This window comes from Guillardia theta (genome assembly GCF_000315625.1).
Source record: "Guillardia theta CCMP2712 unplaced genomic scaffold GUITHscaffold_21, whole genome shotgun sequence".
NCBI lineage: Eukaryota > Cryptophyceae > Pyrenomonadales > Geminigeraceae > Guillardia > Guillardia theta.
In genome coordinates, this window is record NW_005434653.1 from 559,683 (window position 1) to 575,001 (window position 15,319).

General features: G+C 52.0%; 5 protein-coding genes across 5 annotated transcripts in view; 3 read left to right on the top strand and 2 right to left on the bottom strand.

Moving 5' to 3' along the window:
* Positions 1-4,808, bottom strand: part of GUITHDRAFT_105718 (telomere reverse transcriptase) — a gene marked incomplete at both ends in the record, with an annotated part of 5,261 nt that extends 453 nt beyond the window's left edge. Inside the window, 30 exons of the mRNA XM_005835583.1 lie at positions 28-94; positions 137-232; positions 402-444; positions 493-569; positions 766-824; positions 873-915; positions 962-1,195; positions 1,255-1,322; positions 1,370-1,440; positions 1,487-1,524; positions 1,579-1,631; positions 1,677-1,715; positions 1,767-1,827; positions 1,986-2,040; positions 2,089-2,198; positions 2,245-2,355; positions 2,403-2,462; positions 2,523-2,669; positions 2,724-2,771; positions 2,819-2,875; positions 2,920-2,989; positions 3,036-3,088; positions 3,133-3,182; positions 3,231-3,586; positions 3,642-3,769; positions 3,828-3,986; positions 4,261-4,379; positions 4,424-4,469; positions 4,530-4,593; positions 4,642-4,808. Of these exons, the coding sequence (XP_005835640.1) occupies positions 28-94; positions 137-232; positions 402-444; positions 493-569; positions 766-824; positions 873-915; positions 962-1,195; positions 1,255-1,322; positions 1,370-1,440; positions 1,487-1,524; positions 1,579-1,631; positions 1,677-1,715; positions 1,767-1,827; positions 1,986-2,040; positions 2,089-2,198; positions 2,245-2,355; positions 2,403-2,462; positions 2,523-2,669; positions 2,724-2,771; positions 2,819-2,875; positions 2,920-2,989; positions 3,036-3,088; positions 3,133-3,182; positions 3,231-3,586; positions 3,642-3,769; positions 3,828-3,986; positions 4,261-4,379; positions 4,424-4,469; positions 4,530-4,593; positions 4,642-4,808 (2,749 nt within the window). The remainder of the gene's footprint in view (positions 1-27; positions 95-136; positions 233-401; positions 445-492; positions 570-765; positions 825-872; positions 916-961; positions 1,196-1,254; positions 1,323-1,369; positions 1,441-1,486; positions 1,525-1,578; positions 1,632-1,676; positions 1,716-1,766; positions 1,828-1,985; positions 2,041-2,088; positions 2,199-2,244; positions 2,356-2,402; positions 2,463-2,522; positions 2,670-2,723; positions 2,772-2,818; positions 2,876-2,919; positions 2,990-3,035; positions 3,089-3,132; positions 3,183-3,230; positions 3,587-3,641; positions 3,770-3,827; positions 3,987-4,260; positions 4,380-4,423; positions 4,470-4,529; positions 4,594-4,641) is intronic.
* A 1,191-nt stretch (positions 4,809-5,999) lies between these two features.
* Positions 6,000-8,053, top strand: GUITHDRAFT_105719 (hypothetical protein; the record flags this gene model as incomplete). The annotated part of the gene is made up of 10 exons (XM_005835496.1): positions 6,000-6,851; positions 6,901-6,975; positions 7,028-7,077; positions 7,132-7,230; positions 7,278-7,365; positions 7,424-7,520; positions 7,633-7,687; positions 7,734-7,801; positions 7,852-7,906; positions 7,960-8,053. The coding sequence occupies 10 exons, from the start codon at positions 6,000-6,002 to the stop codon at positions 8,051-8,053; spliced, it is 1,533 nt and encodes a 510-aa protein (XP_005835553.1).
* Positions 8,054-8,237: 184 nt separating this feature from the next.
* GUITHDRAFT_136682 (hypothetical protein) lies at positions 8,238-9,974 on the bottom strand (the record flags this gene model as incomplete). The annotated part of the gene is made up of 1 exon (XM_005835497.1): positions 8,238-9,974. The coding sequence occupies one exon, from the start codon at positions 9,972-9,974 to the stop codon at positions 8,238-8,240; it is 1,737 nt and encodes a 578-aa protein (XP_005835554.1).
* Positions 9,975-10,196: 222 nt separating this feature from the next.
* GUITHDRAFT_105721 (hypothetical protein) lies at positions 10,197-11,527 on the top strand (the record flags this gene model as incomplete). The annotated part of the gene is made up of 8 exons (XM_005835498.1): positions 10,197-10,204; positions 10,427-10,850; positions 10,893-10,964; positions 11,027-11,102; positions 11,155-11,204; positions 11,248-11,313; positions 11,363-11,416; positions 11,471-11,527. 8 exons carry the CDS (start codon positions 10,197-10,199, stop codon positions 11,525-11,527), a joined length of 807 nt encoding a protein of 268 aa, XP_005835555.1.
* Positions 11,528-12,309: 782 nt separating this feature from the next.
* GUITHDRAFT_151781 (hypothetical protein) lies at positions 12,310-12,523 on the top strand (the record flags this gene model as incomplete). Its single annotated transcript, XM_005835499.1, has 1 exon — positions 12,310-12,523. One exon carries the CDS (start codon positions 12,313-12,315, stop codon positions 12,481-12,483), a length of 171 nt encoding a protein of 56 aa, XP_005835556.1. The 3' UTR covers positions 12,484-12,523.
* Between the last annotated feature and the right edge of the window lie 2,796 nt (positions 12,524-15,319).

The following is a 15,319-nucleotide window of genomic DNA, read 5'->3' on the forward strand; positions in this document are numbered from 1 at the left end:
GGAGGAGGAGGAGGGTAAAGTAAAGACCTGCGTCTCTGATGACAGGGCTGGATGGAAGCGACATGATATGAGAGAAAGCTGCTGAGATCACAGCCTGGGGAAAGATCAAGGGAGAAAGATCAGAGAGACAGGAGACCTCGACTGTGCTGGCGAGGAACGAGACGTTCTGGACGTGAATAGCAGCAAGCGCGTCCGAGTACGCTTTCTGCTTCATGGCTGCGAAGAGGAAGCCCTGCTCGTGAGTGAGTCAGATGTTGACAGGTCTGTGAGCTCGTCTGCCCCGCCTGAAATATGTTATATCGCACGCGCCGACAGGAGTTGATGGTCCGGTCCAGCAGGATGGGCAGGAGCTGAGAAGGCGCTTACGGGAGAGGAGGAGCAATGGGAAGGATTCGACAGACTTTGCTCTTGACTGAACCTATCGTCTTCTCCCTCATCTTCAACCTGCACTCAACATCAATACCCCACAGCACTCAGTCTCTCAAGTCTTACCCAGGCCTTCCTTCAAACGCGACCGTCGTGGCGTCTCGAAGATGTTGGTCCCTGTACCGGCTGTAGTCTAGCCTCACCTACAGCACATCATTCGTCAGGAAGCAGACTCCTCCTCCTCCTCTTTCCCCCTCCCCTTCCCCCTCTCCCTTCTCCCCCTCCTCCCCCTCCTCTTCCTCTCAGTACGTTCATGCTCCTGGTGTCCAGCACGAGCCCACACCAATGAAGTTCTGCTCCCTCCAGCCTCTTTATCGCTACTTCTTTCTCTCCTCGCACCGACACTCGCACGTCATAATTCACTTTGGACTTGTCAAGGTTCAACTCCACTCCATAGTCTGCCCGTCAGAGTCACTTGATACGTCCGGGCGAGCAAGTCTGCCGACCTGCATGCCCACACGCCATGGCGCGCAAGAACGCGCGAGCATGCTGCACGACGTCAGTCCCCGGAGGTCGAGCAAGACAACACCCGAACCTGAACCTCGGACGAGATGTAGAGAAAGTCATCAACAACTCTCATCATGAGTGCTACGTCTGCCTTTCCGCCCTTCCCGCCCTGGCTGCTGTCATGCAGCTTCTTCGAGCTCAACTCGTTCCTCTTCAGATCCCCTTGCAAGAACCTGCGATGCATCGACGGGATCCTGACCAACCGGTTGTTCTCCAGATGTCCATAGATGCAGCAGCAGAGCAACGAAGACAAGACAGACCCCTGACACAAGTCACAGCAAGACAAATCCTCCCTACCTTCTCCTTGCTCCTTCCTCTCACCTGCGGGATCCCCTGGGTCTGCATGAGGTATGAGGGCCCAAGCTTCACTATGTTCTCCTTCACGTGATCTATCGCAATCCTTCAGCCATGTCGGCCACCAATCATAGTCACAAACCTCGCAACGCTGAGAGAACTTCGTCCCGGGAGCAGTAGTGGTACTCGACCAGGTCTGTGAAGATACAGTTCCTGAACGCCAGCGGTGACCGTGGAGTGCGACTGGTTGTCATGGAACCTTTTGAATTCGGAGAATTCACGAGCATCGGAGACGAACTAGGAAGCGCCTCAGCAGCTGGCGACGTGGGAGGCCAGACTTGAAGAGTTCACCTGCGAGTATCGGGTGGATGGAACTGCCTGTGTTGAGAACTTGGGGCGGTTGCCTTGTGCATGTCAGAGGAGGGAGACGACAGAGTTTCCAAGGATACCACACGGAGTTTGAATGTACCGTCGCAACATGTACTCATCTTGCATGTTGTTAGGACAAGAAATCCAAAAAGCAGAACTTTCGATGATACCTTCCGAGAAGAGAGAGCAGGCGACTTCCAGAAGCTTGTCATGCTTGATGGAATCGAACGACTGCAAAGTAAAGTCAACACGAGTAATCTTCAACGTTGCACTTTGCACTTGCCTTGACGACATCCAGAGAGGAGAAAAACATCGAGGGTTTCCCGTTCTCTTTCCACAACTTGACAGCCAGCACTTGTCACCGCAAGGAACTAGAGCACTGAACATACCCGGACCAGCGTCAGGTATCGTGTGAATATGTCGTTCTGGCCCAGCACAGACGATCTGACAGACATGTTCGTCACTTTCTCTCACTCTCATTCCACGTCATACCCCAAGATCTGCGGATTCAGCTGCTTCTCAGCTGAGAGCACCGAGAAGGGGCGAGACAAGGCAGAGTTGCTGCTCGGCTTTTGAATCTTCTTCCCAGAATTTGAAGTCACCTGGGACGTTTGCTCAATCGTCCTGAAAAGCAAGACAACCTCCTACCGTCAACGGATATCGTCGCCCCATGTTCACTATCGGTCGAACTCCCTTGCGCCCTCCCCGCGGCAGCAGCCGCAACCTGGCGGGCCCGACGCTCCGTTTGGCCAGAATTTTCTTGAGTTGAGCATGTCAGCTGCACACGAAGACGGACAGAGGAGGACCTTTGCTTCTGTACGTGTGATCAGTCGATAGATGTGTCTGGTCAGACTAGGAAAGTATTCCTGCGGATAACATGTCACACACCAAGACAACTGATGATTGTTGGTGAAGATGTCAGGGACCTTCTTGATAGCAAACCAGTCGGGTTTGCGGAAGAAAGCTAACCGGTTGCGAGTAGCTTCAGTCTCGGTGACGTAAAAGTTTGACCGTATCAAGGGTATAACAATCTCTGAGAAGAGAAAACCAACGACTTTTGCTGCCCTTGTCGTCTATCTCGCAACATCACACAACCGATGATATCGCATTCTGCCGTCAAATCAAACCTTGACAATCAGTTCTTGTGAAGAAACATGACGATCCTTGGCGTTGCTCTGTCCGATCATACATCAGCAGCCAGTCGTTTCCACAGTTGGAGTACCGAGGCTGACTTGTCTTGTGAGCTCCGCCCGTCGAACAGCCATGCGCACTTAGTGATCTCCCATCTTAAGTCAGCGACTTGCTCGCCCGGCCGTCTCTCACCTTGAAGTTGTACATGGCATGTCGGACAAGAAACCTCTCGTACCTCCGTAGCTTCAAGAACAGCTTCACGCTGCTCACCTCAAGTCAGACGCTCTCACTGCCACCCTCGTCGACACCTGCGGAAGAAAGCTCTCTCGTTCTCCTCGCAGCCCCACAGCTCCCGGGGGATCTGTCAGCGAATCAACCAACGTGGCTGGATCACATCAAAATCACCAGACGGCGGAGAACCGATCTGAGGAAGGCAGCGACAGAACTGACGCTGACTGATGGAGCAGAGGTCAGCCAGCCGCAGCCTACAAGTCTTCATTCACCTCGCAGCTCAAGACTTGATCGATCGAACGCTTGGTCTCTTGTACCCGTATCTCCACTTCTTCCCTTCAAGTCGCCCCCCGCAAGAGGCTCGATCACCTGCCCCCTCCTCCTCTTCCGGCAAGAGAACAGCTGCGGTGCCTCAGACGGCCTCCGCACAGCTGGAGGGTGACTGGGCCCAGACGCCTTGTGTGCTGACTTGTCCTCTGCCCCTGTCTTGTGAACGGGGCTCTGCTTTGAATGCGCTAGAGGGCAATGCCGCTGCAGCAGCAGCCCGTACGGGAGCTTGCTATGCTTACACAACAACTTCTTGAGGATCCGGCAGAGGGGCTGGAGCTGAGGCTTCACTCTCGAGTGCCTGAGGGCAACAGCATCAGTACTCAGCTGGCAAAGTTGCAGGCAGGGGCCAGCACTTCTTGAGCAGGGGCTGCGCCTTATCAGGTGGGGCGATGCAGCTCAGTCGATACTTGGGGGAGTACAGCACAGTGTTCATCAGCCAAGCAGCTGCTCGCCCTCCTTTGCCGATAGAATTGAAGACGTGCTGACCGGGAAATCCTGTTGGAGGGCACGGACCACCGTCAAAATCCTCCCTGCCTCACAGGCAAACGAGAACCTGCCCTCTTGGGGAAGGAAGCGCTGTACAAGATCAAGGTCTTGGGGACTTCCAGGGACAGCACAGACTTCAGCTCTCTCGACTGAGACGCGATCGTCTTAGCGCCGCTCGTCTTGATGCCGTCGGATGATTCTTCCGCCATCTCCTGCGGCATCATCGAGTCAACGGAGTGTAAGGCGCTGCGAAATATGCAACCTGGGGCCTTTTCCCTTCCAGTGCCAGAGCTAACAAGTTTGAACAGGTCAGAAAGATCACGTTCCTATCAAGATGAAGAGAGAATTCATACTTGAAAGGCGGAGTTTGAAACGCCTCCTGTTTCTTGACCTTGTTGCAAGAAGGTGAGGATGGGAGGTTTGTTTCAACACGAGTTACAGCTTTAAAGATTTCCTTGGAGTTTTCTTCGACTTCGATGCAGTTACGTTGTGAGGGGCATCCAATGCTGAAACATACACTGTCATGTACATTCTCATAAATGAAAAGATACGCCCACATTTCTGAACATTCTTGTTCGTGTTCAGCACGCTGGCTATCACCGGACCTGCACAACCATCAGCTGTTGCCATCGTGCAGCGCAGCATTCACCTGTCACTTGAAGAAAGCAAGAATTCTTCAGGAGGATCAGCGTGATCTACATCCCATCCCATGTCAGCAGCCTGAACCCTCATCGCCGCTGGCTGGAACACCACACCGTATCCATTAGCAGGTGCAGTAGAAGCGCGTCTCCAATGCAACGATGCAGCTCTGCCCAGATCCTTTTGAGAGGGGTCAGAGGTTAACTAAGTCATGGTCATCTGGCTAACGTCGTCTTGAAGATGTTCACTATCGTGTTGGGGTACGTGCTCTCAATGCCATGCATCGATCTTGTGCCTGCCCCCGTCCTGGGGTTCAGGAGCCTGTATCCCAGCGCCAAGACATTCTGATTCTTGAAGTCCTTCGTCGACTGGAGGACGATGGAGGTCACAGCCATGAAAGCATCAGGCAAGGAAGATAAATGCCCTCTCAGCGGGAGGAAGGGCAAGGAGATGAAACTACCTGCCGTACAAGAGTCGCAACTGCCCTGTCCACCACCTCGTGGGTGAGGAAAGAAGGGCTCTCGGGCAGTGGTCTCTGCCTTCCTGCTGTTCTGCCTGCATCGCTCTCTTCCTGGTGACTGAAGTAGCAAACCAACCTACATGCTCCCTCGTAAGAACACTGGCTTCATTCGCTCGCTCCCTAGAGTTACTCACGTGGTCCTGAGGAGATCGTCGAGCTCCTTGCTGCGCGAGGACAGCCTGCTCCGAAGTGTCTTGTGGGCAGAGGAAGGGACAGTGTAGTAGAGGAACTCGAGGAGGCTGCTGACTCGCCTCCTCGTCCTCTCCCTCAGCTCCCCGCGCATGGCGCTCGACGCCCCCAGCGCGCGGGGCATGTCGAGTCTCCGACAACTTTGCGGCTGTAGGGAAAAAGTGCTTAAATTAAGAGAAAAAGCTCTTAAATCAGGTAACTATACGGCTAAAATAGAGGAATCATACTAATTAAGTGACTATTTGGGTAAATTAAGGTATTTAAGGGTTAATCTGTATTGATTTAAGTGACTTGGCAGCTAAAGTTGGGTGGAGGTGTGGGGTAGGGGTCATATGGCCCTGCACAATTGTAAGAAAAGGTCATGGGTGGGTGGTATTGGAAAATTTACTACCGGTACTTATTCTAAAAATTGTACTTTGAATCAGGTAGGGTGGTATGGATAGTTATCCTTTAGGGGTCCTACTCAACCTACTCATTGCAGGGGTGGGGTCATACAGGCCGACCGCAAATGGGATAGAAGGGGGGAGGGAGGGAGGGAGGGAGGGAGCAGAGGGAGTTTGGAGTAGGCGCATGTAGAAGGAGCATGTGAGAAACATGAAGACTAGACATGTAGAAGACATGTAGAAGATACATGTAGAGGGGATTATGGGATTTTGTTTTAGGATATCCGATAAATGGAGAGCCAGGAGTATAGAAATGGAAGAGCAGGAATGCAGGGGAACCACGGAGCAGGATTTTATTCTCAGTGTCTCGTCGTTTGATAATACTGTTTTCTCATGTTTCCTTCTCGCAGAGAAAGCTACGCACAAAGCAGCTTGATAGCAGGGAAACGACCTCATGTCGTTGTTCTGAGAACTGAGTCAAACATTCTCTGAGCATGTCCTGCCTTACCGCTCTGTCCGGAGCAACTGGTCCAACAGGGGGACAGAAGAATGGAGGGCCAGTTGACTCCAAATGTGACGTGAAGGTGGGGAAAGACGGGGAACTCCAGATTGTTCGGATCGACCAGAAGGACGACGGCGTTTTCAAGAAGCCTGTTCCTCCGGGACCAAGGACAGCGCTGAGGCAGAAGGCGCTGGATGAAGACGTGTACACTTCCTCCCTGAAGGCCATCATCGAGCGCGACTACTTCCCTGAGCTCCCTTACCTCCGAGCTAAGCAGGAGCTGGACGATGCTATGCAAAGCAGAGATCCTGTGCGGATCAAGGAGGCGTACGCGAACCTGCGCAAGTGTGCGATGACTCCCTCCGGGAGGTACCTCTCGACCCCAAAGCGCGGGCTGGGCGCTAGCGCGTCGTCGACGCCTCTAGGAGGAACAGGGAGAGTGTCTGCTCCTGGGACGCCCGGCAATCGAGGACGATCGAGCACCCCGATGGGGTTCGATGGTGACGACCACAGCGTGTGCTTGACGAATGAAGACGATCTGGAGAGGGAGGAAGAGATCAATCGAGTGATCAAAGGGAGATCACTAGATGACTTCGTCAAGAAGTACACCAGCGAAGACAACAAGTCGGCGTCCGAACTTATGTTGAAGGACGCGGTGGCGATGGAGGACAGGCGAATGTGGATCCACGAGCAAGCGGCAGAGTACAACATGCGCCAGAAGCTTCTGATCGAGAGGGGCCCCCGCCAGGAGGACGGGACCTTGAACATGATCTTGGGAGCTCCCTACGACGAGAAGGACTCTTTGACATCCTACGTTCCCAGCACTCACTACATCCCCAAGACGGTATCGAGGTTCCTGCACGCTCTCCCTCCACTGACTGCTGGTGCAACAGAAGCTACCCATGGGCAAGAACAACATCTCATCGTCCGCCACTCGGATGGCGAGGGCAGGACCCCAGCAGGACAAGGTCCAGCTCTTGATAACAGCTGCCTGCCGTCAGCTGACTGTGGATGTTTCAGACCTCCTTACAGCCCACGTTCCGAGCATACGCGACACCTGGGGCTGAAAGGTGACACAGCACGACGTTGCGATTGATTTGTGGTTGCTGAATAAGAGCTGTCAGTGTGGCCGCGTCGCCGAGGGTAGGAGGCTACAGTTTCCTGCTCACTCCCTCTCCGGCTCCAGGGGAGCAGGACGACATTCCTTCCTTCACGTGGGGAAAGTGAGTCGAACTGAGTGCTCTGGTTGTTGCTAACTTAGGACAAACAGCATTGAAGGTACCCCGCTGATCCTCCCAGAGGACGATATGCCCGAGTATCAGCCGTTCAGGGTCCAAGAGAGATCCAAGAAAGAAGAGGTTCAATTACAAACCAAAACACCACCTGGTTTCCCATTGAACCGCCCGACACATCCAGGTTGCGGACTCGATCTTTAACAAGTACCTTGCCAAGAAAGCTCTCCGTGCCAAAGGTGGAATCGATGCCAAGGCCAGAACACCCTCTCGTGCTGCTGGTGCGCAGACTCCTCAGCTCTCTGAAGCAGGTTGGTAGCGATTTCAACCCCATGCCTCTCCAGCCTGTCCTCGTCTCCAGTTCCTCCCCAGTTGATCTCTCTTCTTTCACAGCAAGGAGACTAGCGTCAAAGTCCAGCGGATCTCGGATGGGCCTGCCGTTGGACATGTACGTCGACATGCTCCTTATAACACTCGCTGAGTGCGAGCAACAGGCAACTGCGATCGACGTACCGCGGAACGCCCACCTCTTCCCGTTTGCAGACTCCAAGGAACTCACACGGTAGATGTATCTGTCCTAGGAACTGCTCGTCTGACAGCTTTCTCCCGCAGCCTCTGCTAGTGGCTCTTCCACGCCAAGGTCTCTCCTGGCTCCGAGCCCTGCAAGGTCTGCAGCTCCCATTGGTCTATAGTAGCATCATGACTGACTGACGGAAGCAGATCGACTTCCCAGCTTGTCAAGGACACCGTCAACAAAGTCTGCAGCAAGGTTGAGAAGGGAACGAACCTAACAGACGGCTTACTGCAAATATAATGAGGGGAAGCTTCATCCCAGAAGGTGAAGAGAAGGGTTTCGCTTGCTTCAACTTGTACCATTACAATGAAATACTTTGTTCTTCGAAGGAGTGAGAATGGTGATCATGACAGCTGCATTCGTGAAAGCGACAGCGTTAATCTTTTACTGAGATACATTACATATGAACAAGGGTATGGAATCATTACAAGGACGACGAGCATTTGCCCATGTGGCTGTTCGGATGCCATCCTGTCAGATCGCTCGGGCACCTAGAGCAAGGCTGCGGGCCTGGATAGGACTTGTAACTTCCTGCAGGACATGCTAAACAGTGTGCATCTTGGACCATTAACGGACTTTCCACCAGCACATCGCAGACATGATGCGTGTAAAGCTCAAAGTTGGCTAGTCCCCATGATTGTTCCACAGCAGGTAGAGTGAGCGATGTGCCGATCGAGACACTAGCGTTGGAGCTTGTATGGTTCACGACGAGCTCAAGTCTGTGCAAGTTCTGATCATACCGGGAGAACTGATCTCCACAGAAGGGCAGCGGCTCGCTCATAATCAATGGTTGGGAAAGGACCACTCTGCCATCGACGGAGATGATGACTCTGTCCTGGTTCCAGAAGTCAATCTGCAGGAAATCAACGACGAGGCGAAGTTGTGTATGTTTCGCTAGCCCCGTGAAAGTTTTTCGAAGCACGACGTCTCTTCCAAACTGTCCAAACCCCCCCAGCACGTAGAGGCCCTCCTTGCAGTACGACCTTGAGATGGGACAGTTGGGGAAGCAGCTCCATCCATCTACGTGCACGTTGGCATTGTCTTCAAAGTATCGTATACCATCATACAAAGAGATCTTGGTCATCAAGACACCCCAAAATGACAAGTTCGATGAGTAAGGTGCCGACTGAATTCTCAATTCGAGCATGTCCCTTGAGTGAGACGCGTTGTAATTGACATGGAACATCACAGATGCTGTAGAGTTGTAGATTACCCTTGACTTGTAGTTCAGAACATCATCCCCGTCGCTGATGATTTGCAAAGAGCTGATATCAAACCCATCTCCGCTCACTAACCACAAATCCACCTGTGCGTAAGAATGCTTCGCAAGGTTGCTGAAATTCTTCATCAGGCTGGAAGAAGCGTTTGAGCAACGAGCAACGATCACAAGACCGTATGATGTGTTGAGACTTGCAGGAACTCCCCCATGGGCAGAGCATTGCCTCCATTCCACCTCAGCTTCAGGACTAGCGGGCTCGAGGATGAGGCTGTCACCGGGGCCGGAAAATTGAGAGCAGTTTTCGGAGAAGTCGATGCTGAAACCTGGTTGGCAGAGGCATCCAGTCTCAGGTGGCAAGAGGACTTGCGCAAGGCTGGAGTTACAAACACACTTGTGCGAGCCCAAGCCATCGGACACGACTTGAGCGTGGCTGGGGCAGTGAGTGCAAGAGCTGGATCCAGACTGTGAGAAGGAGTTTGAAGGACAATCCAAGCATGCAGATACAGATGGATACACCGAGTACTTGCCTGCTGGGCAAGCTATGCAGCTCACATTGTCGTTCGAAAACTTTCCGCTTGAACATGCCAGGACGCACACTCCTGCATCTGCTCCTGAGCAATTCTGAGACAAGTAGCCAACGCCGCATGATGTGCATGGCATGCACGTTCCTGCTGATGTTCCCTGGCAACCATCCCTGTACTGACCTTGAGGACACTCTGCGCAGGGAACCTCAATGCTCCCGCCCCCATCGCATTCATAACACGCTATTTTCAGATACGGATCGTTGCAACCGTATACCTGCGTGAACGCGTGGCACCAATCCTCTTGGGAAGTCAGCTCAGTGAAAGTCGCCGATCCCGTGCATGAGAACATGTCGAGTATCAGTAGCACCCCCAGCATCGCCCTGCCCATCTTCGCTCGGATGCCTCCTGACTTCGTCATGGCGGCAGCGGCCTTTGACGTCAAAACGCCTCAGAAAAATCAAGTCCGCCTCAACACAGAGGTAAGTGGGTGGGGTACTGTTAGAGGGTGGGTCCAAGAAGGAATGATAAGGGGTAAAATTATTTGTCAGTACCGGTATAGATGAAAGGTGGGGTAGAGCTAGGGGAAAAGAGGGGTGATGCTTTTGCTTCTGCTATTTTCGGAAGTGGAAAGGAAAGTGCAATGCAGAGGTAAGTGCGAACGTGAAGGAGAGGGGAGTAAGTGGGTAGTGGAGCAAGGAGAGGAGGCAGGTGAAGTCAAGATGTTGAATGAAACAAACCTGTGCGTGGTGGTCAGAGGAATCCTGTCTGAGTGAGCCTGTAGAATTTGAACGGCAGTTGCCCTACTTGCCTTGCTCGTATGATCCTGTTTTGAAATGGTGCTAACTTTCCTGGCTTTTGTTTGATTCGCAGCTCTCCGAGATATCTGCTGGTTGCATCAGCACTTGCACTATGTGCCGTGGTTGCACTGTTCGCGCTGGCCTCTGACCAGTATCAAACGTTGATGAACAACGACAAGGGCGAGCTTGAACAAGTCAACCGCAAGGCAGTCGCAGAGTTGCAGCAGATGTTGAAGAAGCAGTCCTCCATGGACGTGAAGGAAGCTCAGCTCTTCCAGGAGATCAGGACTAGCCAGAAGAAGTCTGCTGTGCATGCCGCTGCTCAGAAGAAAGCTGCTACCCTCTCAGCACCCAGCGGGGCTGTTTCCCTTGGGATGGTCTCGTCTTTCGAAACCAGGAATCCTGAGATGACAGAGCTCCACATGTCTAAAGTTGAGAGGCTGAAGAAGGAGCTTGCTCAGGCAGAAAAGGAGGCGGCTGCGAAGAAGCAACCGAAGGTCTGCTTTCGCATCGATGTAGTGTTGCCTCACCATCCGCAGGTTGCCAAGAAAGTGAATTCCGCAAAGCCAAAATCACCGCTCCAGAAGCTTAAAGATCAGGAGGGGAAGCTGGTGATTTGAACTATGCTGGCAATGCCTAACTTGTCGGAACCTGACCAACTTGTTCATTGAAGGTCACTGCTGCTGAGTTCAAGCAGTTGAATCCTCAGCAGGCCAAGAGTGAAGACACCAAGATTGCCAAAGAAGCAGGTTGGCGCATTGCAGAGATCTTTAGATCGATTCTGACAACCCCTGGGATCAGGAATGAAGAGCATGGGATGGATGGGAAGCAAGTCCTATATCGACAACAAGGTATTGGTAACACAAGTGTACGATACGTTGACATCAAGTTCAGCTCAAGTCCCTCAATTGTGATCCTTCCAACTTCGTGTGCACGGGAACACCAGAACAAAAGAAAGAGGTGGACATTCGTAGTACTTTAGCGTGGCTGTTATCTTATTTTGTTCCAGGCTTTGAAGATGATCAAGCAAATTATGAAGGGGATTCAAGGAGATTCCAAGCAGGTTTCGTTTACATTTTGAACTTGGATCATTTGTGAGTGACCAATCATGCATCAGGTAAACGCATACGGCTGGAAGGAAGAGCACGCATTGCCGCCTGCCCCTAAGATGTAAAGATATGTTACTTATTTCCTCCCTATTCCCTCGATTTCTCAAACATAAATTGCTCTACGACACTTTAGTAGTGTGGTTTCCGGAGTTCTGATGCCTCGTGATGATAACACTAGCACATCTCTGAGTGTTCAACTACAGACCGGTCGTGCGGCGGCCAGTCACCGGGCCCGTAGTATGAGTCGAACACCCCGGCCCGCCAGCTCCGAGGCCCCTCCGCGACCGAGTCGGAGTACGGTCGGCAGCGCGGCCCGGCCCATCGGCGCCCGGCGCGCCGGGGCTTGCCCCGGTAGTCTCACCAGTTGCCGCGCCAGTACATGATTGTCCTCGTACTGATTTTTAACTTAACTTTGAGTAAAGAGATTGAGTCAGGGTTGGGGTCCATGGAGGGAGCTCCCAAGCTCCAGGTAAAAAACATCGGAAATAGAGCAGACCACCCCCTCTGAATTCGTACCCCTTCTTTGACCAAGTATGAGTTGGAAGAATTGGGGTACTTGAGGTAGGAGGGGGTATATAATCGTTGCCGCGCGGAGCGGGAGACACGCAACGGGTGAGCCATGCTTACTTAGCAATGCTGTGTGATGAAAAGATGTGAAGATATGGACTTGAGAGCAATGCTTCCTCTGTGATTCCTAAAGCTTGAAATCTCTTTCTTGTTCAAGTACTCACTGTAAAGTTGAGGCACTGAACATACTGTTCTTTAATGTTTATTGAGCCCCACGATGTGTAACTCAATACATGTGGTAGCTGAATTAATGTTTTGCATTTTCTGATATAGAGGTTGCAGAATGTTCGCTCTCCTTTTCGATCTTGAGGACTACGCCACCACCTACCGCGCCACCCGCGATGCCTACTTGAAGGCTGCCAACGAGCTCAAGCTCGCCACCGGCCCCTACAAGGCTGCCCGTGACGCCTACGTTGCGGCCACCGCCACCTACACCAAGTCCCTCTACGAGTAAATGTAAAGATCGGAAGTGGAATAAAACTTTTAAAATGTCAGCTTTTTGTCTTGTGTTTGATAGCTTGGATGTACATCAATCGTTTGTGTCGTTCTCCTTTGTTCATCGTTTCTATGATTATTCTCTGGTGGATAATGGTAGAAAATCTTGAATATTCAGAATTTCGAATCTAAGATGAAATTCATGCACACAACACATGACGATTTTCGTGTGCAGGAAAATAGAGAAGTGAAAAATTCACTGTCGTAGACCCACTTTACCGATAGTGGATGAATTTGAACAGTAGTAGACCCACTTCGCAGGTTTACATGAAAACAATGCCAACTGTAGTTACAAACAACACACAGACTCATTAAAGATGCTCTAGCCATTTGTGAAAAGCTAATTACTTGAGGAAGGGTCCGTGAATAAATGCGTTGATGCAGGAGATTCGGTTGCTGCAGGACAATCAAAACCTGTCGGAATCGTTTACAGATTTTACCTCAGGTGGTCGAATTCGTCAACGCAGTAATCAATGTTCTTGAGGTTCATGTAGATGTTAGGCCATCTAACGAGGCGACGTGAGATTCTTCAGGAACATTGAGAACACAACAAATTACGTTTGGTAAGAAGATCCAGTAGGTGGAACGTAACCGGGTGGTGGCATCTGTTGACATATCAAAAAAAAACAGCTCAAGACTTGGATGCTTACTGGAACTCCGCCGTTCATCATGTTAGGGCGCCAGTTTTGCGCCTTGTTTCCACTCGATGAGGAGGAAGCTTCTGTGAGAATAGAAAACATCTGCAGAAGAAGTTTAAAACCGAACATAAAACCAACTGGAATGGTGAATATCAGAATATTTGGAAAGGTTGAAATAAAGGATGAATCATTTCAATGGTAGTAGTAGGAACATTCGCCCTTGCTAATGAGCCACAACCGGTCATAAAATTGATTTTTGGTATTTCGTGGCGGAGATTTACAGTGTAGAAACGATACTGTTTCTCTCATTCCTTAGATTTTTGAAAAAGATTTCATCAGATTTAAGCAGTTGAAGGGTTAACATGCTCTGCTTGTTTGTTCTGAGTATTTCTCGACATGACTTCCAGTCCTTTGTCCTACTTATATTGAAATTTAGCTAAGGATGTCTAAATATCCTGTTTCGCAGCTCACATATAGGAACCTGCATAGAAAATATATCCCTAACTCCTTCTGGGGTACTCTTATCTGTACAGTGTGCCTGTTGAAGAATTCCTGTGGGGCTCAGAAAGTCTCAAGAACACTACACTCTTGAGAATGAATGTGACTGCCTGTCCCTACCTGTTCAGTTTCGTTTCCTCTCATCGTGAGCGTCTACCATATGCTACCAGCTTCAACATGCCCGATCAAACGCCTATCTTGCGAAGATGTTCGATCACAATCGCACTACAACTTCTGATACTCATGGCATATTTTCAAGTAGCCCGACCGTGAGAGGGCCACAACAAAGCTAATCATCGTACTGGGATGCTCTTGGTAGCTATGAAATGATCAAATTGCTTGCAGACTCATGCTCCTCGTCCTCAGCTCGACCTCGACTAGTCCGTTGACATCAGAACACAATGATCCGCATGGCGAAAGGGCTTGGCTGAGTAGTCAGTAGGCTATTTCCGGCAGCGGCCCTACAAAGAGTACCCCACCCTACACAACTTAAGTCCTAACTGAACCTAAAAAGTAGTAGGGTATAGTGGTGACTAGCGCACTGGACTACGGAAGCCTGGGCCGAGCCTGTTGCCGCCCCGCCGGCTCAGGGCCGGCCGGCCGGCGGCGCCGCGCGGTCCGACCGTCACTAGTACCGTCGCGGCCAACGTTGGCGGCGGGCTGAGCCGGGCCACCCGCCGGGTGACCGTGCCCGCTGCAGCGGCCTGGCAGTACCGTACGGTCGGCACCCGGTGCACCGTGCCGCAGGTCCGAGGAGCCGGGGCTGCCATGCCATGATCATGAGTCAGTGATGGTCACCCGGGGTGACCGTACTCCGGGCCCCGGGCTCTCACAGTCACGGCGTGTCGCCGCGGCTGCACTGCCCCCGGCAGCGGCAGGCCCCGGCCCCGCGGCGTGACTCAGACCCGGGCCGCAACTTTCAACGGCACATGGCACTGCATCATCGCGGCATTCCGTACCAAGTCCTTCAAGTACACAGGCTACCCCCCGCCGTAGGCTGCCGCACTGCAGGCTGGTGAGGTTCCGACTGAGGCGGGCCCTCGGTCCTCCCGACAACCCCGACACTGCTGAGCAGGCGGTACGGTAGGTCCGTCGGGCCTGTACGGTCCGGCCTTGCTACCCTGACCCCTCCTTTGAAGACAGTAATGACCCCACCCTAGGGTGTTACCGTAGCCTTTCCGAGTTGCTTCCCCTCGGAAGCTTCACTACTACTACTACTGCGCCCTCACAAAAAGAACCAGGACCCCGACCCCCCTCCCTGTTGCCACTCCGACCTACCCCACCCCACAGTCCTAGTGGAGGATACCCCCATCTATTAGCTCAGAAGTGTCATCATCGGTCTACCCCACCACTGGCCAGGGGAAGGGTCTACGATCCCGGCGCAATGCAGCACTATCATGCTGCAGCACAACCTTGCTCAAGGCCATCGCGATGAGATGTCCATGCAAACCTCAAATCTTCTTTCACCTCCTTTCTGTAGCTTTGTTGTCAGTGCTGTCAGAACCATGAAGCGCTTATGAAGTCGTGATCATTGCTCGAGTGCTGTCGAATCATTCTGAGTACTGTAGCACGATTGACTGGCATGATATTCACTGAATTCACCCAAGATTGCAACTGTGTGTTGTCCATTACACTCTCGTATCAGTATTGATAGTGTAC